Source organism: Histomonas meleagridis (assembly GCF_020186115.1).
Source record: "Histomonas meleagridis strain 2922-C6/04-10x chromosome Unknown contig_36, whole genome shotgun sequence".
NCBI lineage: Eukaryota > Parabasalia > Tritrichomonadida > Dientamoebidae > Histomonas > Histomonas meleagridis.
The window spans coordinates 207,423-235,289 of NW_027150879.1; the positions used below are offsets into that span (position 1 = coordinate 207,423).

The 27,867-nt window shown below is 28.6% G+C and overlaps 7 protein-coding genes across 7 annotated transcripts; 3 read left to right on the forward strand and 4 right to left on the reverse strand.

The window, feature by feature from the left end:
- Positions 1 to 276: 276 nt before the first annotated feature.
- On the reverse strand, positions 277 to 1,188 carry GO595_005613 (uncharacterized protein; the record flags this gene model as incomplete). Its single annotated transcript, XM_067918875.1, has 1 exon — positions 277 to 1,188. The coding sequence occupies one exon, from the start codon at positions 1,186 to 1,188 to the stop codon at positions 277 to 279; it is 912 nt and encodes a 303-aa protein (XP_067774245.1).
- A 2,637-nt stretch (positions 1,189 to 3,825) lies between these two features.
- GO595_005614 (uncharacterized protein) lies at positions 3,826 to 4,305 on the forward strand (the record flags this gene model as incomplete). Its single annotated transcript, XM_067918877.1, has 1 exon — positions 3,826 to 4,305. One exon carries the CDS (start codon positions 3,826 to 3,828, stop codon positions 4,303 to 4,305), a length of 480 nt encoding a protein of 159 aa, XP_067774246.1.
- A 371-nt stretch (positions 4,306 to 4,676) lies between these two features.
- Positions 4,677 to 6,107, reverse strand: GO595_005615 (WH2 motif family protein; the record flags this gene model as incomplete). Its single annotated transcript, XM_067918878.1, has 1 exon — positions 4,677 to 6,107. One exon carries the CDS (start codon positions 6,105 to 6,107, stop codon positions 4,677 to 4,679), a length of 1,431 nt encoding a protein of 476 aa, XP_067774247.1.
- Positions 6,108 to 12,749: 6,642 nt separating this feature from the next.
- GO595_005616 (major facilitator superfamily transporter) lies at positions 12,750 to 13,979 on the forward strand (the record flags this gene model as incomplete). The annotated part of the gene is made up of 1 exon (XM_067918879.1): positions 12,750 to 13,979. One exon carries the CDS (start codon positions 12,750 to 12,752, stop codon positions 13,977 to 13,979), a length of 1,230 nt encoding a protein of 409 aa, XP_067774248.1.
- Positions 13,980 to 16,049: 2,070 nt separating this feature from the next.
- GO595_005617 (uncharacterized protein) lies at positions 16,050 to 17,288 on the forward strand (the record flags this gene model as incomplete). The annotated part of the gene is made up of 1 exon (XM_067918880.1): positions 16,050 to 17,288. The coding sequence occupies one exon, from the start codon at positions 16,050 to 16,052 to the stop codon at positions 17,286 to 17,288; it is 1,239 nt and encodes a 412-aa protein (XP_067774249.1).
- A 3,086-nt stretch (positions 17,289 to 20,374) lies between these two features.
- Positions 20,375 to 21,220, reverse strand: GO595_005618 (uncharacterized protein; the record flags this gene model as incomplete). Its single annotated transcript, XM_067918881.1, has 1 exon — positions 20,375 to 21,220. One exon carries the CDS (start codon positions 21,218 to 21,220, stop codon positions 20,375 to 20,377), a length of 846 nt encoding a protein of 281 aa, XP_067774250.1.
- A 2,158-nt stretch (positions 21,221 to 23,378) lies between these two features.
- Positions 23,379 to 24,599, reverse strand: GO595_005619 (Angio-associated migratory cell protein; the record flags this gene model as incomplete). The annotated part of the gene is made up of 1 exon (XM_067918882.1): positions 23,379 to 24,599. The coding sequence occupies one exon, from the start codon at positions 24,597 to 24,599 to the stop codon at positions 23,379 to 23,381; it is 1,221 nt and encodes a 406-aa protein (XP_067774251.1).
- Positions 24,600 to 27,867: the final 3,268 nt, after the last annotated feature.

Below are 27,867 nucleotides of genomic sequence, written 5' to 3' on the forward strand. Positions count from 1 at the left end.
GCTCATTTCAAATTAGAAAAATGAATTCAAATTTGAGTAATACGAAAGTCATGCTTGGTAATATTTAAAGATATTTGATTGTTTCTAAAAAAAATTTAGAGAAACACATGAGTACGTCAATATAATTTATATACAAATGTTAGTTTCAAAATGACGATAGTTTTTTTTCTGTGTAAAACAGTTTTGAATGATCATTCAATTTGTCTATCGTCTGTCCAATAAGTTGATTTGAAAAAAATGGTTCAATTATTTAAACAAAATATTTACAAACACAAATTATGGTGACGGTATGATTCGATTCCTTCGCACAACAACTTTCTTAGGCGTGAAAGTTGGCACTTTTCCGCTTACTTGAACTGGTGCTGGGGCAAATGTTTGCATTGCAAACACGTTGTCATTCGACTTCTGAGGGGTTCCTATGATTGATGAACCTTGCGCAAGGATGCCACTGAATCCACTTCCAAACGCATTTGCTTTTGGAGGCGGCTTTCGAAATTTTTCTTTGTCTCGGTCACGTTTTTCGAAATCGCTCTTTCGTTGGATCTGAAAGTTTTTATAGTTTCTATATATCTGTTGAATTAAGCTGGGTTTACTGGGTTCCATTGGGTCGCTCGTATCAATGTAATGAATTCGTGAGAAAATGTTGGATTTGATTTCAAGAGTGATTGATTGTAATTGAGCTAATTTCCCACTACAGCGAATAATTGCTTTGTGTTGTGCTTCAATAACAAGAGTTAATGAATTGGGATTACTGTTGGATTTAGATGCATTGTTTTCTGTAATTGTTGTTATGGATTGTTTTATTGCTGATGATTGTTTACAAAGTTTTTCGCATTGCTTTTGCAAACATAAATTTGGAGAAGCAGTATTACGTTGCAAGTCATCTAAACTATTTTTCGAACTTTCAATAAATCCATTTCCATAGTCTATATCTGATGTTAATCGTACGAGGGAATGTAATATCATAAATTCCAGCTCACGAGTCATTTCTGTTAGTTTATGCGAAAATTCTTCAGTTCCATTGATTTCTGGGGGATTTAAATATTGCTGTGATAATTCAATTGTTTTATAAAAATAAATTTGCGCTTCTGGTGGAACATCTTTTAGCTTAGTGTTTTCATCAAATCCGCGTTCTGTTATTGGGTCTTTCTTTCCAAAACTGGAGGAAAACCCATTTGAACCCAGCATTAATTTAAACGGCCTCCTTTCACCAATGGCGCTAAAATCTGATTGCTTTAATCTTGGAAAGAAGAATTTAAGATTGCATGCTAATTTGTTATAACTTTTTTCAGTGTAATTAAAAAAACCATGAAAATCCTTTTTAATCATTAAGCCAATTTAATTTATCTTAACATTTATCACAATATACTTCATATTGGAAAGGAGAGTAATTGAAACTATTCATAAAGATAAGGTTTATCATTCTGTTCTGGGGTGGAAATTCGAGAGAAAAATTAATTCTTATTCAAAAGGAAAAGCAGCACCCAAGCACACATACTAGAAAAAATCACTCAGTTCAAAAAACGTAAAGTAAAATAAATCAAAATTATATATAAATTTTTACTAAAAAATATCAAAAATCCGTTGATGTATTTATTTTATGAGATATAATTTGTAATTTTTATTTATTAAATATTTACAATAAATTGTTCTTCTTTAAAATCTTTTGCAAATGGGTCTTCTTCAATATGTAGAATTGGTTTGCTTACTGCTAATGTTGCGTTAATTTTATTTTCGTTTGTATCTTCACTGTTAACTTCATCATTTGAAATAATCTTCTTTTTATGGTGAATATGAATAATTAAAACAATTAACAATACAATAATAATAACAACAATAACAAACAAAACGCAAACAATGATAATTATTGTTATTATTTTATTATCATTCGAACCATTTTCATTTACTTGAAAAATCATAAAGAAATCAGAATAATAACTAATATATGTTGAATAATATATTATTACATATTCATAGTCAATAAAATCTGTGGTTATATATGTAATTATTGATGAAATAAATGAAATGGAATATGTTTTAGATATTAATGAAATATTAACAATTGTTTTTGTATACGACAATAAATAATCTAAAACAAATGAATGAGAAATAGTTACATCTTTTCCAAATGACTTTATAAATGTATTTGATTTTGTATATGTGTTGGGGTTAGTATATGTATTAGAATTAGTATATGTATTAGAGTTAGTATATGTATTAGAGTTAGTATATGTGTTCGATTGGGAAAACGTTAATGATGAAATTGGTAAACAGTCGTTAAATGTTTCCTTTGTGATATCAAAATCACCAAATGTTTGATTTTTATATGATTCTGTTACCATAACTTCTATATCATATGATTGAGTAAAAGCGCCTTGCATAAATACTGGCTCTATTTCTCCTAAAAAGTATATACATTTAAGAGAAGAACACCCATCAAATGCATAAGCTTCAATAATTTGAACATTTTTTCCGATGAATAGTGTGGACAATTTTGTACACCCGCGGAACATATTAGTACCAATTGATGTAACTTCATTCGATATCGAAAATGAAATCAAATTTCCACAATCACTAAATGCATATTTTCCAATACTTAAAACATTTTCACAATTTTTAATATATTCCAAGTTTTTTGCTTCATGAAAAGCAAATTCTCCAATAATAGTAACAAATGATGGAATTTCATGAAATATATTTCGCCTTCTTTATTGGGTGGATAATGAAGAATTGTTGTGAAATTTTTATTATACATAATGCCATCATTATTTAGATTACTGAAATTTAAGTTATTTTTTGATACATTATAAAAACTAATATTATAACATAAGAAAAAAGCATCTACTCCAATACTTGTAACTGATGCTGGAATTGTGAAATTTTTCAGTTTTTCACATGCATAAAATGCACTACTTCCAATTGTTTGTACATTTGCACCAATATTGACTAATTCTAAATTAGAGCAATAATAAAATGCAGAATCTCCAATTTTAGTAACTTAATTACCTATATCAATTGAAACTAATGAAAATCTTGAAAAATCATAATTTTGGATTTCAGTAATACCATTTTCAATTATAATATGTATTTTCATTTCTTTATATAAATCTCTTGTTTCATATTCATCAGAATTTGTGATTATAAGTGTCGATGTTGATTGATTAAAATATTCAAACGTGGAATTAAAAAACAAAATAAACTGATAAGAATGAGAAAAACTCTTATTTATTAAAGAGTTTTCTTTTGTTTTTATTCCTTTTGGCGTTAAAAATTTGAAAACAAAAAAGAATGAAATTAAAAAAATAATTTCTAAAAGATAACTCGAAAAAATATATAAGATAGAATTTTGAGAAACACCATATTTTTGTAGTATTGGTCTAACATTATTATGTAATAAAATATCTAAATCAGAAACATTATTTGAAATTGATTTAATTTTGATATTATTTTTATTACATACAAAAAAATTTAATCGCAATGTATGATTTATAATCAGAACTTCATGAGAAACCATTCCAATTTGAAGATATATGAAAAACATCACCAAAATTATTTTCCGCCCTTTGAAAAGAACGTTAAAAATTAGACAACTGTGAAAAACGGTTCGTAGCTCTTTTAAATTTTGGGTTTTTTTTAGTTCCAGAGTAACAGAAGATGGAACTAGAAAAAATTCTCAAAAACAAACATAAAGCATTGATTCAAGACACTTTAAGAGCAGCCCTATCAAAAACTAATGATGGAAATTTAATTATTCATCCATTTGTTCTCTTAGTTCAAACGTTACAAAGAGAAATCGAATTTATTGAACCCTTTCTTGTACCTGAAATGAAAAAAATTACGGCACCTGTTGAAAGCACTTATGCATCTGCAAAAAGTGTTTTATCAGAGGCTCAAACCAAGATATATGGTGACTCAGAAGTTGATCCAAGTTCAAGTCAAATGGGATCTCTTATTGAATATCACATAAATTTATTGAAATTATTTCGTGCTCTTTTTACTCGCCAAATCGAAAAAGATAAACAAATTCCAGCAGCAACGCAAGTTCTTCAAAGGCAGGTATCACGCTCTTATGAAGCAATTAAGCAAATTGCAGATGTACTTTCAGCAGATGTGCCAACTGAAACTAACTCTAGAGCAAGAACACAAAACTCCAAAGTAAGAAATCCATCACGGAAGGCTAAAAGCGAAATGCGTGAGTCAGATTCGCCCATTGAAATTCAAACAAGAATATCTCCATTCATTACAGAATCACAACAAAAATCGTTTGTTGACATTAACGGAGTTACGTTCCCTCGCTATGTTTAATATTTTCATTTTTTTTTATAATAAAAAGAAGTTATCATAAATCGATTTTATAACCATTTGCAGCTTAGCTTTTTCACTCAAAGCACAAAGATTTTTACCTGCAAATGCCATTAATTTTTTTATGAAATACAGTTTTTATTACTAATTTAATCTTATTTTATTGCACCTAAAAAAATTAAATCTAAGTTTGATACAGTTGATTTAAATAAGAAAGATGAAATGGAATAAAGTTTCATTAGCCAATGATATAATCACAACGACAAAACTTTAATTTTCGGTTTAAAAACTTCAGTCACTTTTTGATTTGGGGCGCCCCAAATTACATCAAAATCACATCAAATAAACACAAAAATTTGTTCAAATGCTCTTGTTTACCAAGTTGTGGTAGACTCAGTCTCAGATTCATCAGTATCAGTAGAGTCAGAGCATGCAACTGCATCACGAATCTTAGCAGCTTGTTGTAAGATTTCTTGTACGGTCAAAGTGTTCGGATCTCTTTCCTCAATTCTTGCCTTTGGAGGAGGTAACGGCTTAGATTTATCTACTTGCTTCAACACGAATTTACCAGACTTGATCAAATCGAGGTGAGAAGCACCAGAAGCGCCAGAATCAGATACCTTATTAAGTGTGACAGCTGAAGGATCTGATATTCCTGTCTTAAACTTAAGACCGCCTGCAGTACCAGATGATGAAGGAGGTGGTGGGGGTGGAGGTGGTGGAGGTGGAGGAGGCGGTGGTGGAGGTGGTGGGGGTGGAGCACCAGCATCGGGTGCAGAAGGAGCAGCAGGAGCAGAAGGTGCAGCTGAAGACTTAGATGCTTTCTTATCCTTTGATTTCTTATCGGCTTTCTTATCCTTGGATTTCTTACTTGACTTGGATGGTGAAGCTTCAACAGCGTTTCCTGATGCAACAGGTGCGAAAGTTGGTGGTTGAACAACTTTTGCACGTGACTTTGGTGCCATTGGTTTGGTTGATGTTGGTGATGGTCTATATGCTGTCTTAAGTGGTGTAGAACCATGTGCAAGTGAGACAGGAATATCACCATGTGATGCTTGACCACGTGGAGGTGGCATACAAAGCGATGTTGGTGCTGGTGGAGGTGCAGAGATAGCAGAAATGATAGATTCATTGTTTGTATTATCATTTTCTTCACTTTGCTTTCTCTTTAATTCTTGTTGAACTTTCTTCTCTTCCTTTTCTCGTGCTTTGGCTTCTTTACGAGCTCTCTTCTTCTCTTCACGTTCCTTTTGGAATTGCTCAAGAAGTTCTTGAACGTATTGACGCTTGAAGAAATCTGGATCTGAGAAGAATCTATTGAAATCAACAGGTTGTGCTGGTGTATCAATCTTAAGGTCTTGAACAATCCTTGCTTCGAGGTTGTTGAACTGTGAAAGATCTGGTGGTGGTAATGCAGTATCAATAACAGCCTTAACAATTGTACTTGGTTCAAGTTGGAATGATGAGTTATCTTCTTGGTTAACAGGTGAAGTTGGAGGTGGTTCATCGCCTTGGCCCCATGTTTGAGCGAATTGTTTCATATGATTTATTGCGGATGGAAGATTGGATTTAAGCTCATTAACACGAGCAGAGAGTTTGTTGAACCTTTCCATGGTGTTGTTGGTCATTATAACCAAATCCTTGAACATGTCAATAGTATATGATGTAAGACATTCGGCTTGTTTCAAGAATCCAACCATTCTTATGCCACTAAGGCCATTAAGGCAATCATTTGGGTCGATTTGATTGAGCCCTTCGAGCCCATCATTGTCATCTAGTTTGATGATAGATCTTGCAGGGAACATTTGACAATTTTATATCAAAAAGCAGAAATCTGCACGAATTTGAATGAAATAAAATTGTCTGCGTTTTGAATATAGAACCGAAAAGTGACTTCGATTTTGAAAGGAGACCATTCTCAATTTTGTTAACTAAACGATAAACGCCGATACAAAATTAACGGATGTCCTATTTCTGTATATTGTCCGAATACTTTTTAAAGTTAAATATTTTGCTTTAATTTTTACTCACTTTTATTCAGAAAATTTATCTGATTTTGATGTAAGTTACAGGATGTTGTTCGAATCACAATAGCGAAATTGGCTGACTTTAATTGAAACACTTTTGAGAAAAAAATTTATTGAAAAAGATCATAATGAAAGATTAGTAAATTTTTCACATTCTAAAAGTAATTTCTTTGATTTCATTGTGATCTTTACTATTTGCATACATGGGTGCTGTTGCAAATAATTTCCAAATTATAGGGGAAACGGAAATGTTTTATCTTAAATATAATAGAATCGAAATAAAAGATTTTAATTATTTTCTTTTAGGTTTACTTATTGTAGTAGTTACCTTTGTTCTTTATCACCCATTAACATCTTTCAATCCATTCTTCGAAAACTTTTGCTAAAGTATCCTTTGAAATTTCACTCGAAATTTCAGTTATTTTATCGTGCAATTTTGTAAAATCATCAAATTTTTCTATATCTAGTTGATTTTTTAAAAAACCAAATAAAAAGAAATATGAAGGAGCAAAATCTGGTAAATATGGCGGTCGTGGAGCTATTTTAGAATCATTGTCTCCCAAAAATTTAGTTGAAGCATTCGACATATGGGGAGATGCATTATCGAAATGTAAATAATATGGGTCTTCATGGAGCTTTTTTCTTCGTGGAAATACAATTTGCTTCAGAGGTTTAATTATATTATTAATTAATTATGTTGATTTAAAAAATTATTCATAATTATTTATAGAATCAACTATAAAGAATCGATCAATATTCCAAAAGATAATTACCATATATTTTATCGTGTCAATTTTTGTATCGATAATTTCAGGTAAATTATTTTCTGATAGTGACCACATATGCTCATGATCATATGATAAAAATAACCGAGATTTATCCCCAGTTATGATTCTATGGAAACCTTCTCTCTTGCTAACTTCTAAGATATCAAGGAGCTCAGTTGTATTTCGCACTTTTTCTTCTCCTCTTTCACACGTCAGTTCATATGGAACCACTTATAAATTATATTAATGGAAGCCTAATTTATTGAGGTGATCATTTATGGTGGATCGTGGTATAGACAAGGCTTCGTTTATTGTATATGTTGAATGAAATGGTTCCATTTCGAGTGCAGCCAAAATTTTTGAATAAATGAAATCAAGAACAGGTCTGTCTGGACTTTGAATATTTGTTATTCCAGATCTCCCTAATCTAAATTGATGCACCCAATATTTTATGGTATTAATATTGAGTGCATCTTGGTGATAAACATCATCTAACTCTTGTTTAATTTGGCTGAGTTTAAAGCCTTTTCTTTTCAGAAAAAATATGACTGCTCTTTGTTCGACTTCCATAGAAATGAAAAACGTTTAAAAAGAATGACAATATGTAAGTTTATTTTTGACATTTTCTTGATATATAAAATATTTCTGATCTCAAAAATTATATCATTATTATTACAATCTCTTGTATTTTTATATATATAATAATTATTAAAAAAAATAAAAGGATCATATTTAGGATAAAACATTTTTGTCTACCCTATATTTTGAATTTCCAAATCATTAAAATAAATTTCGAATAAAACAAATAAATATCTTTAGCGTTAATATCAATTCCTTCTTGTTCGAGAAGTAATTTAACTATTTCTGTATGGCCATTTTCAGATGCTATCATTAGTGCTGTATTAAATAATTTAAATAATTTCCAAATATTATTTTGAAATATCAAATTATTAAAATAAATATTAAATAAAACAAATAAATAGTTTTAGCGTTAATATCAATTCCTTCTTGTTCAAGAAGCAATTTAACTATTTCTGTATAACCTTCATCAGATGCTCTAATAAGTGCTGTTCTAAATAATTTAAATAATTTCCAAATATTATTTTGAATTTCCAAATTATTAAAACAAATGTTAAATAAAACAAATAAATAGTTTTAGCGTTAATATCAATTCCTTCTTGTTCAAGAAGTAATTTAACAATTTCTGTATGGCCATTCTCAGATGCTATCATAAGTGCTGTATTAAATAATTTAAATAATTTCCAAATATTATTTTGGAATAGAAATTTTGAATAAAATAAATAAATATCTTTAGCGTTAATATCAATTCCATCTTGTTCAAGAAGTAATTTAACTATTTCTGTATAACCATTTCTAGATGCATGTATAAGTGCTGTCCAAAATATTATAAATAATTTCCAAATATTATTTTGAAATATGAAATTATTAAAATAAATAATATTTTTAGCATTAATATCAATTCCTTCTTGTTCGAGAAGTAATTTAACTATTTCTGTATAACCATTTGCAGATGCTTCCATAAGTGCTGTCCATAATATTTTAAATAATTTCCAAATATTATTTTGAAATATAAAATTATTAAAACAAATATTAAATAAAACAAATAAATAGTTTTAGCATTGATGTCAATTCCTACTTGTTCGAGAAGTAATTTAACTATTTCTGTATGACCATTTTCAGATGCAAAAATAAGTGCTGTCCATAATATTTTAAATAATTTCCAAATATTATTTTGAAATAAGAAATTATTATAACAAATATTAAATAAAACAAGTAAATAGTTTTAGCATTGATGTCAATTCCTACTTGTTCAAGAAGTAATTTAACAATTTCTGTATGACCATTTGAAGATGCTCTCATAAGTGCTGTTTTAAATAATTTAAATAATTTCCAAATATTATTTTGAAATATAAAATTATTAAAATTAATATCAAATAAAACAAATAAATATTTTTAGCATTAACTTCAATTCCTTCTTGTTCAAGAAGTAATTTAACTATTTCTGTATGACCATTTGAAGATGCCAATATAAGTGCTGTATTAAATAATTTAAATAATTTCCAAATATTATTTTGAAATATAAAATTATTAAAAATTAATATCAAATAAAACAAATAAATATTTTTAGCATTAACTTCAATTCCTTCTTGTTCAAGAAGTAATTTAACTATTTCTGTATGACCATTTGAAGATGCCAATATAAGTGCTGTATTAAATAATTTAAATAATTTCCAAATATTATTTTGAAATATAAAATTATTAAAATTAATATCAAATAAAACAAATAAATATTTTTAGCATTAACATCAATTCCTACTTGTTCAAAAAGTAATTTAACAATTTCTGTATGACCATTTGAAGATGCCAATATAAGTGCTGTATTAAATAATTTAAATAATTTCCAAACATTTTTTTGGAATATTAAATTATTAAAATAAATTTCGAATAAAACAAATAAATATCTTTAGTGTTAATATCAATTCCTTCTTGTTCGAGAAGTAATTTAACTATTTCTGTATGACCTTTTTCGGATGCCAATATAAGTTCTGTTTTAAATATTTTAAATAATTTCCAAATATTATTTTGAAATATCAAATTATTAAAATTAATATCAAATAAAACAAATAAATATTTTTAGCATTAACTTCAATTCCTTCTTGTTCAAGAAGTAATTTAACTATTTCTGTATGGCCATTTTCAGATGCTATCATAAGTGCTGTATTAAATAATTTAAATAATTTCCAAATATTATTTTGAAATATTATATTATTAATATCAATATTATATAAAATTTAGAAATATCTTTAGCATTAACATAAAATCCTTTTTGATTTAGAATGTATGTAACAAGTTCAATGTTTCCTGAAAATGAAGCAAAAACTAAAATATTTTCTGGAAGTTGATTATTTTTAAGGAAATATTTTACAAGAAAAATATTTCCGATTTTTGCTGCTTCATTAATAATATTTTCATTAATTTTCATTCCTTCATTTTCTAAATATGCAAAAATTTCATAATTAAAATATGAAACACATATTACTCCTAATTCTTCTAATTTTTTAATTTTTTCTAATTTGTTTTCATAAATATACTTAAAGACATCATTTCGATGAAACTTGATTGCAGCTTCACATGCATTATCAAATGTTGAATGATTTTGTTCACATAAATGAATAATTTCTTCATTTCCACCTGCAACTGCATATTTACCTGCATTTTTTACTTTTGCGCCATTCATAAGTAAATATTTAAAACATTTAACTGAAGAAAAAAATGCTGCATAATCAATTAATGTAATCCGAAATTGATTAATGAATGAACATCTTTCATAAATTGATTTTCGAATTATTTGATTAAAATCAAAATTTGTTTGTGTTGATATTTCTTGAAGTTTTTCTACTTCATCATTTAGAATTATTTTTGCGATTTCATTTGGATTGTGTCCTTCTTTAATTAATTGCTTATGGAGTACAAGATCATCTTCATCTGATATATCTTCATTAATATGAGCAAAAAATGGTTCGCGTATATTTTGGATGAATTTTGTTTCAAGCAAATTATACTCAATCATGTAATTAAGAAAATAAAATGACTCTTGTGTTTTTTTCTTAAGAAGAAATTGAGAAAATGTATTTATTATTTTTGTGTTGATTTTATTATTTTCTTCATATTTTTCAATCTCTTGTAATAATCTCAAATATATATCAAAATTATTACTATCAATTAGAAGAGATGTATATATCATTCGGGTTAGAATGATGTCATAAGACATTGGATATTTTTTACAAAACTTGCTGATAATAAAATTTGATGATTGAGCAAAATTATCTTTATTCAAACCAAAGATTATGTTTTCGAAAGTTGTAAATGTTTCCCATTCGTTTTGAAATTTCTGGTTTGTTGTTGTTTGCTTTTGGTGCATTTTAGAAAAATAATCTACTTTCGATTTGAATAGTTTATATTCTAACGAATAAACTACTCAATATTGGCATGTGAATATTCACCTGAACCTCTCAGGAATTTTTATTTTCATTATTTTCGTTCCTTTTCAAATTACTAAATCAAATTCCAATAAAATTATACGTAATTTTTATTTTATTTAATTAAAATTCATAAATAATCTTTTCTTTACAAGCATGTATATCGAATATAACTTTTATTTATTATTTAAATAATATGATAATTTAAAAAAACAACACAAGTAAGTGACATTATATGACACAATCTTAAAAAACGATATCTTGCTATAAAGTGTTTTAATACAAATGAATTCATTCCAGAAAAATTAAAAAAGAATTGTAAATCAGATAATATTTTGCATTACATAAAGGCATTTTTTTGAACACCAGTTTTGTCCTTATGTTATTTGAGTATAATAAATAGTGGTAAACATGATCGAACTTTAATTTTAAACAATTCAACCAAGTCGAGTTTGGGCTGTTTGAATACGTATCGTTATTTTATCATTGCAATTTTTGTGTTTAAACATCAGTTTGAATGTTTCATTCATCTTTCAATGAGAAGGATCTAGATAAATTTAAATGCCCAAAACTCGATGATGTTTTCCTTTCAAATTTATGACAACAATTTTTCCAATCAAATTTAAATTATTTGAATGAAAATAGATGACATTTTTTATTGATTTGTTTGTTTATTTTGTGATTGGGCTTTTTTGACTGGTGTTGATTGATTCAATATCTGTTACCTTATATCATTCAATTCTTTTTCCTTTTAGGTGTTTGATGGTAAATACGAAGTTTCTCACGCTGTAATTTTTCTATTTCTTTATGCCTATGAGATGTTGTTTTTGTAAATTAATTTAGGAATAAAAATATCCAAAAAAACAATATACGAAGACATCACTAAAAAGATGCGATCTGTGGTTTGAATTATACGTTTGTTCATATCCTTAAGTTAATAAATATTTTATTGTGGAATATTTCGCTACAAGCATAAAAAAAAATCAGCATTCCAAATCTTTACCCAGGCTAGCTCATGCATAATAGACAAATCTTTATTCACATGATAATTGAAACTTAATCAGAATCAAAAAAATTCGCCAAAATATTTTGTTTTCACAGAGAATCACAAAATATTTTGTATCATCACACATTTTATGCAAAAGATATTGAACGTTCGTGTTTTTATAATAAAAATAATATTTTTTAACTTTTTCAGATTTGAAAAACATTTTCATTATTGGAATAAAATCAACCACAGTACATACATTTTGAAACGAATGTATGTCAGCAAAAAATTCATCAGTTTAATGAGTTATTCGCTTTGTAAGTTTGCTCGTTTTGGCCTTTTAAATGCGGTTTTTTCTATTTCGAATTTTTGCGAATAGCACTTAGGTATTTTCTTTCCGAGGCTCTATTGTACAAAAAGCATTACATTCTCAGCAGAAATAAAATTTTTGCTTATTTAATCAATTTGTATTTATTTTTGCAATAATTTGATTTCACAATTTCGATTTGTTATTTTTCATTAAATTGTATTTCAACGATGATTTCATATTTGTTAACCAGGGTTAGAGTGGTTTATAATATCAATGTTGTAGCACATGATGGGGCGCCCCGTTACGATTAACGATACATCGCTCATCGTTTTGTGACGGTTAATAATAGTTAAAATGGGAAAAATTCTCAACAAAGCACTCCTTTATGCAATGATCCTTATGCTCGGAGACATAACATTTGGTTATGTTCTAGTATATCCTTCTCCAGCAATTCCATCAATGCAAGAAACAATGTCAAGTATAAGTGAACTTGAATACACAATTTATCGTTCAGGTCCAGCATTATCAGCTGTTTTTGGACCATATATAACACTTCTTCTTTTGAAATATACAGGTAGAAAGCCAACAACATTTATTGTTTCAGTTGCAGGAACAATTTTCTGGCTCATGCTTATAGTCACATACGAACAGATTTTTTGGTATGGCATTATTGTTAGGTTATTTTTAGGTTTAGTTATGGGTGGTTTTTCACAAATTATTCCAATGTACATTGTTGAATTAGCGCCACCAGAAGCCACAGGATTTTACGGTTCTCTTGGTCAATTAGCTATTGCCAGTGGAATTGTAATTTTATATTTAGTTGGTACATATCTTGATTGGCAAAATACAGCTATTGTTGGTGCTTGCATAACAGGCTTACTTTCTTTTCTTATTTGGCTTGTTCCAGAGTCACCTGCAGTTGCTGAAGCACATTCTTCCATCACACCCACTGAATCAATATTTCAACGTCGTTTTGCAAAGCCTTTAATTATATGTGTTCTATTAATGTTTTTCCAACAGTTTAGTGGTGTCAATGGTATTTTAACAAATCTTACAACTCTTTTCAACAATGCCGGAATTGAAATAGAGTCTGGTATTGCCTCAACCATATCATCACTTGCACAAGTTATATCAGTTTTTTGCGGTGGTTTTGTTATTGAGTTTCTTGGTCGTAAGTTTGCTTGGGTTGTTTCTCTTATCGGAATTTCGGTTTCTTTGGCACTTTTCTGCTTATCCATAAAAGTGACACTTCCAAGTTGGCTTCCAATTTTAATTGTTTTCTTGTTTTTACTCTTCTTCGGACTTGGTGCCGGACCACTTCCATGGTTCTTTGTTAACGAACTCATCGAAACCTCAGCAAGAGCACAAGCAAGTTCAATTGTCGCAAGTTCAAATTGGATTTGCGCATTTTTGGTAATTGCCATTTTCCCAAGTATGCAATCTGCACTTGGAGATTTCTGGTGTTTCATGATATTCATGATAATTTCTGTAGTAGGTGCAGTGTTCGGATTATTGTTTTTGCAACAAAAAGTCGACAAATCGCAAGAACAACTAATTAACACACAGTTGATGTCAAACAACTGAAAGATTAGCAACTGATGCTGATTTATTTCTAAACACTAGCTTAATATATTGTAAATTTTAATTGTTTTCGTTGGATTCGGTCTTTACAGAAAGAAATTATTTTGTCTTTTTCCAAGAACAAAAGCAGTTCACCAAAAAAATTTAATTTTTTTTTTGTAAAAATTTATACGAAATTTAAAAAACATTTGTATGATTCAAAACATCAAATGTTATATTTTTATTGAGATTTCTTATGATATATTTTAATATCTAGAGAATTAATATCAATGTTTTGTTCAAGAAGAATTTGAACTATTTCTATAGCTGTTATAAGTGGTGCTTTAATTATTAGTTATAAATTCCAAATTTATTTAATTTATATATATATATATAAATTATATGTTTTAATTAAGGATTTATAATGACAATATCAATTCCTTCTTGCTCAAGAAACAATTTAACTATTATTGATTGATTTTTTTCATGCCATTAAAATTACCAAATAAAATAATTTCCAAATATTATTTTGAAACTCCAAATTAACACATTAAACGATTACAAAATAAAAGAAGTAAACATGTTTAATATCAATACCTTCTTAAGCAAAATATCAGATACCGTTACGTAACCACAAAATTATACGAAGCAATTTATTTTTTCATTTATATTTTCTTACTTATTTTTATTTCTCATTTTAATTCTTTCTTCATTATGTTTCCTTTCCATTTCTTCTCTTTCCAATTTATGTAATTCCAACAATTCCATATATTCCAAGTCATTTAAAGGTTCATCAAAATCAACTTTTTCTTGTCCAAATTCTTTTATTAACGAATGGTTTAAAAGTTGTTCTGCCGAAGGGCGATCATTGGCAGGCAACAAACACAAAGTTATAAAGTCAGCGATGACTGGGTCATTCACCTTAGACAAAGAAAAAGGTAATTGCCCAGACATAAGCTTATTTATTATAGACTTTATATTCTCACATTCACAATAAGGCTCTTCTCCAGTAACAATATCTAAAATGCACATGCCTAAAGACCAAATATCGGATTTAGTAGTTTTTTCATTAGTTAGATCTTCTGGTGCTGTATATTTTATGTTTCCAACCAAACGATTTTGATTAGAATAGAAAAGTATATCTGAAGTAAAATCAATTTTCACAATTTTTTTAAGAGGATCAAATTTAATATCACGACATTCTAAGGTCCCATGAATAATTGATGGATTGTGAGTATGAATATAATTAAGGCATTCAAGTATTTGCTTACATATATTGGAAACTAAAGATCTTGTTGGTGAATGAACAAAATCCATGATATAAGTGTGTGTGAGTTCTTTAACTAAAATTAATGATTTTCGATTTTTAAGTGTCAAGATATCAAAAATCCGTAAAATATTCGGAATAGAAAGTTCTGTTAAAAATTTAATCTTTTCATATATGTTATTAAAATTGATTTCGTCGGAGAATCGGTCAAAAAAGAATTCTCTTATTTCAACTTCAACATTATTTTCTTTATCATATGCTGAATATATAGGCCCAGTAACAGGACAGGAAATTCGTTCAATTCGTTTATATTTACTTTTTAGATATTTAGGTAAATAGAAGCTTTGTGTCACACTCATCCTTTTAGTGTCACTTTTATGAATTTAATAGCATTAAAATCTTTCAAAACAGGAAAATATTCTAATTTGAAGGAATTCATCAATAAAAATCAAATGTGTTTTTAAAGCCATATAATTTATTATTTATAATAACTTTTATTTAAACGAATACATATGCGCAAATTGTGGAATGCTTCATCACTTTCAATTCCTTTTTAAAAAACATAACAAATCTTCTTGATTTTCCCAGTTTATTATACTTCTTATATTTGATCAATTTATCATTATTCCATAGTATTTCAAATATTTCTATATATCCTTTTCTTCTGGCAATCACTTATAAAATTTCAAAGTTTTAGATGGAAGAAAGCGAATGAAAGGAAGATGTACATGCCGATAGCAAATTTTGATCGGCTCGCTTACAAAAAGTTTCATTGTGCCTTGATGTGACGATAGCTTTAAACAAACCAATTCCCTTTTCCTCACTAAATGAGAAGTGAGAACGAATTTTCGAATTCTTATGAAGAAGAAAATGATTCTGACAGCTACTCATTCGAAACGCGAAAGATTGATGCTGATGGTTTTGATGATATCGATTATTTTTGGAATATGGAGATAGCAAAGAAAACGCAAGGCTCCCCATTATCAAGCAAAGTACTTGCATCACTTAGCTTCAAAAAAAAAGGAATCCAAGAAAAAACAAAAACAAAGAAAATGATAAAGGAACTACCTAAACCAGATTTCTTACCTACAGACCAGCCTTGGGGAGATAGCTTTAAGCAAGAAAAGACAGCTCACCCACTAAAAGAAGAAATTTATCAATGCGAACATTTTCCAGATCAAAACGCAAAAGAAAAAGAAGACAGCCTCACTTCAGAAAGTGATCTTCTTGAGGGTTTAGATACATCAAACTCCCCTGAATATATGTCAAAATCAAAATCATCAAGGAAAATAAAAAGGACAAAGCCAACAACAGAAGCAGAACACCACAGCTCAAGTGCAACCAAAGGAAAAAATGAAGAAAGCAATTCTGATTACATGTCAAAAAGCGCATTTCGCTTAACAGAAAATACAAAAGTAACCAAAAGAACAAAAACTACAGCGCCAAAACCATCAAAACCAGAGCCTTTAATTCGATCAGAAGTAAATACAAAAATCGAATTACAATCAAAACCTCCAAACGAAACAACCACAGAAACAAAGCCAAATCAACGAACAAAGTGTAAGACAAAAGTTTCACCAAAATCAAATTCATCAGATAACACCATTCAAAAAGACGTTACAAGAAATGACGACCAAAACGATGACAATGATCTCCCAATTGCACTCAGACGTAAAAAACGTATTCATCTTAAACCACTTCGTTATTGGCTTGGCGAGAAGCTCGTTTACAAACCGGATGATTCAGGACTTTACTCGATTGAAAAAGTGGTGAAGGTCAAAACCGAAACCGCCAAAGCCACAACCGCTGTAAAAGTGCCCAAAACAAAAAAGAAGATAACAATACCTATAAATGAGTCATATGAACTGCCTACTGAAGATTTCCCACGTGAGATAATGCATATTAAGGGCATTGGAGTTATAAAGTATAATAAGAGGAATATAAAAATTGCATCATCAAATGTCAAGAAACATCCATCGTTCACAATTCCGGCGAATCGGTCGTGCACCATCCGGAACACAAGTGAAAACTCTTCTTTTCGGGTACTTATTTCATGTTTGAGCTGAAAATTGAAATTTGCATAATATATTTTCATATAATATAATTGTTATTAATAAATGTTTATGTTTTTTAATTTTATAATCGAAAAATTTTAATAATTCTTAATCATATTGATCTCAACTAATTCTGATTTTTATGATTTCTTCTGAATAATTATGTTCTTGAGGATACAGCAAATAGTTTAATAGACTAAAAACTTGAGTTATTCCTTAAACACGAAGAAATTCATCAAAAAATCTTTGCAATGATCACTTTTCAAAAAGTTCTTAACTTTCATTTGGACAGTTATTTGAACACAAATTTCAGATGGCGGTTTCGGTTGAACATATCGCTTCATGGTTTCAGGATTTCTTCTTTCTGTAGCGATATTTTATTGTAATGCTCTTTGCGATGAAACACTAGAGATTATAAATAATAGTTACATTTCCAATGGTGAATATGAATCAAAAAAAGATACTGTAAAATATTTAATTATTGGAACCGGCGTCAAAACAATAGGATCAAAAGCATTTTACAACTGGCCTAATTTAACTAAAGTTACAATTGGTGATTCAGTTGTTATGATTGAAGATCATGCATTTGCTTATTGTTATAAGCTAGAAATAGTAACATTTTCTGAAGGCAAAAGTTTAGAGCAAATCAAAGATTGTTGTTTTTATTACTGCAGATCTCTCACTGAATTTATTGTTCCTGAAAATGTCACACAGATTTATCTAAGCTCTTTTTCACAATGCTTTAGACTGAAAAACTTTGTTTTTAATCAAGCAGTTGAATCCATTGGGAGTGAATTTTTTGATTCCTGTATATCATTAGTATCGGTAACGATTAATTGTAATTTAACCACAATTCCATTGAAAGCATTTTCTAACTGTTCATCGCTTACCGAAATAACTCTTCCAAACACCATTATAACCATCAAAGAAACTTCATTTCTTGATTGCATCTCCTTAAAATCAGTTAAACTCGGCGACAATGTCAATTCAATTGGAAAGAAATCGTTTTGTAACTGCATAAGTTTAGTTCATATCAATTTTCCATCTTCGATTACCACAATTGAAGAATATTCATTTTATAATTGTATTTCATTAGAAGTTGTCAACATTGAAACAGATCATAAAGTAACAATTGGCACTTATTCATTTTCTTATTGCGAAAGTTTAATCACAGTTAAACTCAGTGATACATGTTCATTAAGTGAAAGTTTATTTTATAGGTGTACAAACTTAACTTCAATCACGATTCCGAATGTACAAAATATACCAAAAGAGACATTTCAATATTGTAAATCATTAACAACAGTTTCTATCCCCGATACAGTTCACCAAATTAATGAATATGCATTTTCATATTGTAAATCATTAGCTAATGTAACATTTTCGGAATGTCTTGAAGTAATATCGAGGTATTCATTTGAATATTGTGATTTCCATGAAATTACTTTACCTGATTCACTTATCACGATTCAACGTTATGGCTTTAATTTCTGTTCGTTTAAATCTTTAATTATGAACAACTGTAACATCAGTAACATCGATGAATATTCATTTTATAATTGTGATGTAACCAATTTAACAATTGGGAAATGTTATGATTCTATTAAAATAATTATTAAACAACTGAAATATTTGAGAAATGTCAAAATAATAAATGTGGATAAAATTGATGGGAATCAATTTAAATCAAATGATTACATAAGATCAATTGATATCCAATCAGTTACAAACATTTGTTATCAGGCATTTTATTATTGCATGTACTTAACAACAGTTAAATTTGGTAACAATATAACATTCATTGGATCTTATGCATTTTATAAAACAAATATTAGTGAATTATATATACCACAATCAAATATAAATAATTTGACATTAGATGAAAATTCATTTTATGATTGTGATAACTTAAGAACAATATATTTACCAACAGTTATTACTATTAATAAATACGCATTTACTTATTGTGATAAATTAAATGATGTTTATCTTGGTGATAATTTAACATTCATTGGTCAAAATGCGTTTGGTGATTGTTTATCTCTTAAATCAATTACTATTCCTGATTCTGTTGAACATATCGGGAAATATTTGTTTATTACTTGTACAGCGTTAGAAAATGTACAAATTAATGATAATAGCAAATTAACGGAATTGCCCAATTCGACATTTGATGGGTGCAAACGTTTATATACAATATCTATACCAAAAAGTGTCACAAGCATCGGCTATTCAGCATTCGAAAAATGTTCGTCGTTAATTCGTGTGGAAATTGGTGAAAATGTTAAATATATTTATGACATGGCATTTTATGACTGCATTTCATTGCATTGTATATATTATTATGGAACAAACGAGCCATACATTGATAGAAACGCGTTCGTAAACATTAAGACATCGAAAGTGTACGTGTCAACATATTACTTTGACTCAAAATTCGGTAAATTTGACGTAGAAACAAACGAAAGAGAATGTGTCGGATACATGCCATCGGATAACGCAGCAACAGTGGCGATAGTGACGGCATCGGTAATTTGCGTAATGTTTGTTGTAGTGTTGGCGATAGTGTTGTGCGATAGGAATATGAGGAACAGAATTTCAAACGCGGCGAGTGACCGGGCGCTGTATGATAGTGTGTGTAAAAAGTGATACATTTGGTAACTTTGCGTTTTTTGCTGTGTTACATCGAAATATGGTCGTAAATTGCTGCTTGGAAATGAAAAATATATAAAATATTTCGAAATTTGAAATTATTTAATTCAGCAATTATTATATGTGCATTTGAAAAGGATCATACAGAAATAGAGCAATTACTCATTAAACAAGAAGGTATTTGTTCTAATAATTTTATATTTCAAAACAATACATGGAAACTATTTCAAACAGCATTTATTTAGCATCTGAAAATGGTAAAACCGAAACTTTATAATTCAAAATAATATATAAAAACAATTCTAATTAATTTGGACTGCTTATTTATGTTAGAAATCATTCGAATCACAATTTAAATTCTGATATTTTTTCCATAAATTCATAATGAGTCCAGAAGGGCGCAAGCGATCGCGTTCATCCACATTAAATTTCATATAATATTATGTTTATTCACCAATTTCATATTCATCAAACGCACTCCTTCTTCCAATGCTATCGAAAGAGCTTTGACTAATTTTAGCAAACCCATTCTTTTTGCTTTTGGGAGAAAATTTCTGTGCAACGGCAACGACTGCCGAGCTCTCGTTCTCCTCAGAGAACGCATTATTGATGATGTCCACGGCATTTAATGATTTGGAGACATCGCATTCAGCTTTTGCAATTTCATTATCTGCTATCAGCTTACTTTGGAGAAGATTAAGCTCGGCTTCATACTGCGAAATAAGCTCATCAAAGGCGCACTGATGTCTTACTAGAAGTTGTTGGAATTGACCTTTAAATTCTTGATCACATTCTTCAATTTGTGGTGGTTTCACTTTCTTTTTAAGTTGAAATGCTTTGTCACGCATCTCAATGGCTTCTTTGAACTGATGGGATCGGGCAAGAAGTTTAGATGATGTTAAAAGAGTATCAATTGATTTTTGGATTTTTTGTTTTTCGATTTTGCGGGTTTCACGCCATCGCCTTTCCACTTCTTTGAGTTCTGCCATTTGTGTTTCAGCCATTTGATCGATTTTCTTTTCAAGCCTTTCCTTTGCCTTTTGACATTCTTGTTCATATTTTTCCTCATTTTGTTTTACTTTTTCTTGATATTCATTGTAAAATCTGTTGTTAGTTTCATCAAATTTGAGTTGGTAATTATCAATTGTTTGAGATAAAGTTGATTGCTGTTCTTTCTTTTTTTCAAAAATTTCCATTGCTTTTTCGAAATCAAGGTTTTCAATTGCTTTTAATTCATCCTCAGTTTCTTCATTTTCCATTACACCATCAGAAGAATTTGTGCTAATGGACATCCCTTATTTGTCACTTTTATTGATTAATCTTATTTGAATGCATTTTGATGGGTAACGGATATTTTCTATGGCTTACTTTTTACAAATGATCACTTTTGTATGTCTGAATAATCCTGTACGTTAACATGTATGTTGAGAAAATTTTTTACACAAAAATCATATATTGCATTATTAGTTATTATTATGGGTTGCATTGAAACGCATCTAATAGCCTACAGATTTTAGTTCTTATTTTGAAATTTAGGATCATAATCTAAAGATCAATCATCTAAATTAATAAAATTGTTTTTATATTTCTTGAAATTAAAACTTAAGAATTAATTCTTCTTCGAAAAGTTGTGTTTGAATAAAGATTTCTTAATACAAGATCTCTTCTGAAATGATGAAGAAATATGAAAAAAAAATAAATTTCATTAATTTTTTTTCCCATGAAATCACAAAATAATTCGAATAATTTCACAAAATTTATTTAGATTTATAATATGTTTTTATGTATACAGAACATTATTATATATTTGTTATACTTCATCATGTACTTCTTTCGAGTTGAAGCATTTCAACGATTTTCCGAAATTATTCCAAAACTCTGGATCTAAACTCGGTTCATAAAAGCTCAAATTAACTTTCCTTACTTCGATGTTATGCAAGGGGACAGAAGCCACAGTATATACGTAGCCAACTCCTGAAAAAAGTGTTGTCATCAAATTGCCAATTTTCCGAGACAATTTAGAGCTCGGTTCTTTTTCAACAATTGTTGGTGTGAAGTAACTATTTAATTCGTTTCGGATAACGATATTCCATTGGATTTCATTGTCGTCATAACTTTTCGGAATTGTATCTGTAAATTTGCTTTCGAGATTGGAAAAGTATTCTCTTGCGCTTGTCGACCAGTTTGCATCAACTGTGACATTTGCAATAAAAACATCATCATCTGTTATACTCAAATTTGATATATCTTCAGAATAATTTGAACTAAATGTATACCTGTTAATTGTGCATGTGCTTCCGCCATAGCTTCCATAAAAAGAAAATAACATTGACGGGTTTTCTGTTGTCATGTTTCCGATTAATGAAAGATATGTGGAATATAACATATGAGAATTGAGACCAAACTGCACAATAGACGTTTTGCGAATTAAACTTAAATATGTAATCTCAAGAATAAAAGAAATAAAAAATGACACCAAAATAATGATCAATTTTTTGTTTGTACAATTTTTATATAGTGCTAAAGCTTCAACACCAAAAGCAAAAGAAAAGAAAAATCCTGTAATATAATGGAGAAAATCGTATCCAATTGATAAGGTATCGAGGAAATTTGAATTTGGGTGGTCTGAAATTGACTTCTTATACTGTGCATATGGGATAACATGAGATAAAATTGTATAAAAAAATATAATAAGTGAAATTATTGCAAATATTATTGCACTTACCAATTCCCACTTATATATGTGTTTTGATTTGTAATCGTTTGGTAAATTCATTTCGTTTGAAGTATCCATTTCTAATGAGATTTGCGTGGTTAGATTTTGCTTCATTGGCAAAAATAGGTAGGTCGTTAAAAACGTTTGTGAAAAGTTTAATTTTTGCCATTTAGTGAATCTTCGCACAATTTTGTTTTATATTTGGCTAAAATTTAACATTTGTACTATGTTAACAAATGATTTAATATAAGTATAATCTTAAAATTCTAATAATAACTATAATATTTTGAATTACAAACAATCGCATTATGATAATAAATTCTACTTCAATATAAATCTTGAATTCAAGATTTTCATTATAAATGATTTTGTTTTTGTCTAACTAATAGTTAAAGATTGTGTAATTGACAATGTTATGTTAAAATAGATAAAATGTCAATTGACATCAGAGATATTATATCACTTTTTAATGATGAAATTATTAAATTTGCTTGACTACTCCTTCTAAATAAATATAATTCGTTGAATACAATTAGATTTAGTAAATGACTAATGAATGGGTTGGAAGTGGATTGAACATTCCTTTTTTGCTTGATTTCGTAATTTTTGATTTTGAAATGTTCACGTGAAAATGCGAAATTCAATTTTCATAACTGAAATATCAAATTTGATTTCCTGTTATCAATAGTTTAGTTGAAAATCATTATTTTTTATTATTGATTCTATAATAATAATCATTCTTCTATAAAAGTTTCTGTTGCGTTTCTTTTGATTTCAGCTTCCTCGAAGCTCCACACTTTTACAGATGTATCCTCAGAGCTTGATATGATCATCAAATCTCCGTCCGAACCATCCACAGCTCTTACATCTATAGCTGTGATCACATTTCTGTGGCCGGACATTTCTTTTAATAAATGTCCATTTCTTGCATCCCAAACTCTTATCGACCCATCAGTACAACCTGTTACAATGTATGGTCTCTTTGGGTGCCATTTTAATGTCGTAACACCGCCCGGATGTTGTAATGCGTGACGAAGCTGAAAGTCGATGGGATTCCAAACGGTCGCCGCGCATCCCATTGATGCGGTCGCAACCCATTTGTTGTCTGGAGAGAAAGCGATGCACTCGATTGAGTTCTTTCCATTGTCCATGTTACCGAGAATCTTACCGCCATCGAAACGACAGATTTTGACAATGCCAGATATATCGCCAGTAGCAATTAAGGCTCCATTAGGACTAAGACAGCCACTAATTATTGGCTCATGATGGAATTGAAGACCCTTGGTTTGAGAAGTGGGACAGCCAGAACCAACTGACCATATCTTTAAAACTTGATCTTCACCAGCTGACCATATTTCTTTGCCATCAGGACTGAAACCACCGCATGTAACTGAGCCATTGTGTTGACTGAAAACATTTGTGCAATTTCCAGTTTTGAGATTCCACATCCAGATTAAACCAGAACTAACACCAGCTATAAGAGTTGGGGCTGTTGGGCAAAATGAAATCCATTCGATAGATTCATCTTCACCGGGGCCTACGAGTTTTTTGTATTTTTGGCCATTTAATGCATTCCATAAAATTATTACTCCTTTAAGATCACCTGTTGCAACAACTCCTCCATTATGTGAAAACTTGATAACGTTAATACTATCTTCATGGCCCAAAAGCTCAAATGTTGAAATATCTCCTCCTGTATATAAATGATAAAGAACTGCTTTATCATCACCTCCACCAGATGCAAAAGCTACTCCTCCAGTGTACTTTTGTAATTTTGGTAAAGGCTGAGTGCGAAAAGCAACACAATAAGCAGCATCTTGATGGAAAAATGTTATTGCAGAATCATCTGGCATTTCTTCTTCTTCTGGATTACCATCAATTACAACATCACAATTCTCGTTTTCTTGATAAATTTCTTCGTTGTTTTCGTTGGGAGTTTGTGCTGAATCGGCCATTTCTGCAAAATTTATTGGTCATCAAATTCAATAGAAATAATGACGAATGAAATATTGAGTAAAATATTTTGGCAAAAAATTTTTTTATCAATTATAGCACAAAACGATAAAAAACAACTGAATTTTGCTATCGAAGAAGAGCAAATCCATTGAAGCTTCAATGGAAGAAAAGGAAAAAAATACAAATGAATGGGAAACTTTAAAAAGAATTGAACAAATAGTATTTAACTTAAGTATTGAAAATATTAATGATTTCGTATCTTCGGTTAATAATATATTTGATGATAAATATTTATACTCTTTTAATCTAATTATTAGTCAAATGATATATTTATCATTTGCGGCCGGAACGAGTAATTTTGATATATATTTAAATTTCATGAAGGAAATTGAAAAAATTGAAAAATCTCAAAATAAAATTTTTGATATATTTGTACAGACAATAAAAAAATAAGAATACTCATGAATCATATTATTTACTAGAAAAAATGTTTGAAAAAAACATAATTGATTTGAAAGTAGTAAAAAATTTTAAAGTTCCATATTTTTTTCATTATGCTTCAGATGATGAAATCAAAGAAATTATTCAACAAGAAGATATGTATCAGAATATCAAAAATATTGAAAAACTTAAAATGAATGATTGGGAACTTCATAAACAATTAATTAAAGAAGGAATTAATCCTAATGACTTGGCAAAAGTAATTCGAAACGATGATTTAGAAAAGCTTCAAGAAATATCATCACAAAATAATTTTGATTTTAACCAAACTATTGATCCATCAATTTATGAAAGATATTCATTTGTTAATGAACGTAGTGTTTCATTAATTGATTATGCAGCATATTTTGGATCGATTAAATGTTTTAAATATTTACATTTAAATAATGCTTTTATAAACAACACAGGTAAATATGCAATTGCAGGTGGAAATCTTGAAATCATTCATTTGTGCGAACAAAATCGTTCATTATTCGAAGAATCATATGAAATAGCAATAAGATATCATCGAAATGATATCTTTAAATATCTTTATGAAAATGAAATCATTAAACTTAATAATTTAGAAGAATATGGAAAGAAATGTGTTTTATATCATAATTATGAAATTTTATCATACTTGCAAAATCAAGGTTTGGAAATTAATGCTTCGATTTTAGATGAAATCGCAAGAATTGGAAATATATTTCTTCTTAAATATTTTCTTCAAGAAAATCAAATTCCTAAAAATTATTTGTTTTTGTCTGCTAAAGCAGGAAATGTTGATATTATTAAAAATATTTTTGAACAAGAAGGAATTGATGTTAATGCTCAAGATGATTGTTTGTCTTATAAAATACTTATTTAAATAATTTTGGGTTTTGTATAAATGTTTGGAAATTGTTTACTTTATTTCGCACTGCAGATAAGCATGCATCGCGCTGGAGGAGAGGAGGATACTGGATTAAAAATCTAATACTTGAAAAAATGGATGAGCAAAGAAAACCCCAATGAATTGTATTATCCTCAAAGAAAATATGAACACTTCTTACTTTTAACAATTTGAATAAATGTTGAATAAGTATATTTCTTTGGAATTAATTTAATTTTTGTTCAAGAAGTAATTTTACTATTTCATCATTATATTCATTTTTTATAAAAATTCTGAAGATTTATGTGATATTTCACAATTAAATCGAATCTGAAATATCATAAAAACTAGAAAATTCCACATATAATTTATATTTATTTAATCAAACTTATCAAAAGATGGTCTTTCTGTTAACAAATTTGCTCTATTTAATGCAGTCATTATTGAATAATCTCTATATAAAACATCAAAATTAGCAAACGGACAAATAAATTCAAATGGAATTTTGTGTATTTTTTGGATGCTTGATAGGACAATTCCATTTCCATTTATATTAGCACCCATGACTTCACTCAAAGGGTCGAACGTTTTATTCAATTCCTCAATAAACTTTTGAAATTCAGAATTTTTCAATGCTTCTTGAGAAAAAGTTTCTTCAGAATTATTTTCAATACTGATTTTAACGTTCTTCGTATTATCGTTTAACGGTGTAATTATTTGTTTAAATATTTTATATTTTGTAGTAACTTCATCGATATTAATTTCTAGAGGGATATTTTGAAACACTGAGTTATTTAATGATATTACTGTAACATTTATATTAGTTTTATCAAAACGATCGAAAATAATAATAAAACAAATTTTATTACTAGCAACGAATTGTTTAATTTCATCAAATGAATGATTTAAATAAAACAATTTTATACTATTTGGAATAGTTTCGAAATATTTTTTTGATTTAATAAACATTTCAGATATTTCGGGATGAAAGAATTCATTTTTAATTCTTTCTTTTTCTTTATGAAATAATAATTCACGTGAAACTTTTTTATTACTTAAAATATTAATTCGATTTTTATAAGCAATTGAACTTTGTAATAAAAGAAATTGATAAATTGCTCCATTAAAATCGGAATCAATTAAAATCGAAAATAATTCATTTGATACATCTGAAATTGTTTCATAATTTTGAGTTTCTAATAACATTGTTACACCTTTAATCAAATAACGAACGGAATTTTGCAGACTTACTGAATCAGTTGATATTAAATGAAGACATTTACCCAAATAAATAATCATTTTCATGTAAATTTTTTGCGGAATATTTTCGATGTTTTGCACAGTATTAAAATGAAGTATTGCTGCCGTTGGCGAAATGTTTTGAAGTGGTTCTTGCGTTTCATCAATTAATTCATTAAATAACGTTTCGTTTGATTTGAAAAGTGAAATATCAAGTTTTTTGTTTCGTAATTGTTTAATCGAATCCGAATATTTAATGACAAATGAACCAAATAAATTTATCGATTCAACAAATTGGCATAAAAATGGAAACGATGTAACATCTGTTTGTTTTAGATAATTATTTGACGTGCTTTCGATTAAATTAAGAAGAAATTCGCCAATTTCTTTATACTCGATAATCGATTTAGGAAAATTAGAAGATGTTAAAAATTTCCAATAAAATGATATGATCAGTTTTATGGATGGATAAAATTCAATTGAGATTTTATTTTTAAATTCTTTTTCATATAATTCAATTGATGAATCAGATGAAAGATATTTTAAGGAATCAATATATAAATTAAATATTTTTATTCTTTCATAAATACTTAGGTTTTCGTGAATACAATTTTGTTTAAAATTAATTAATAATGATTCAATGAAACCGTCCGCCTTTTCAATGGAAAATGCCGTTC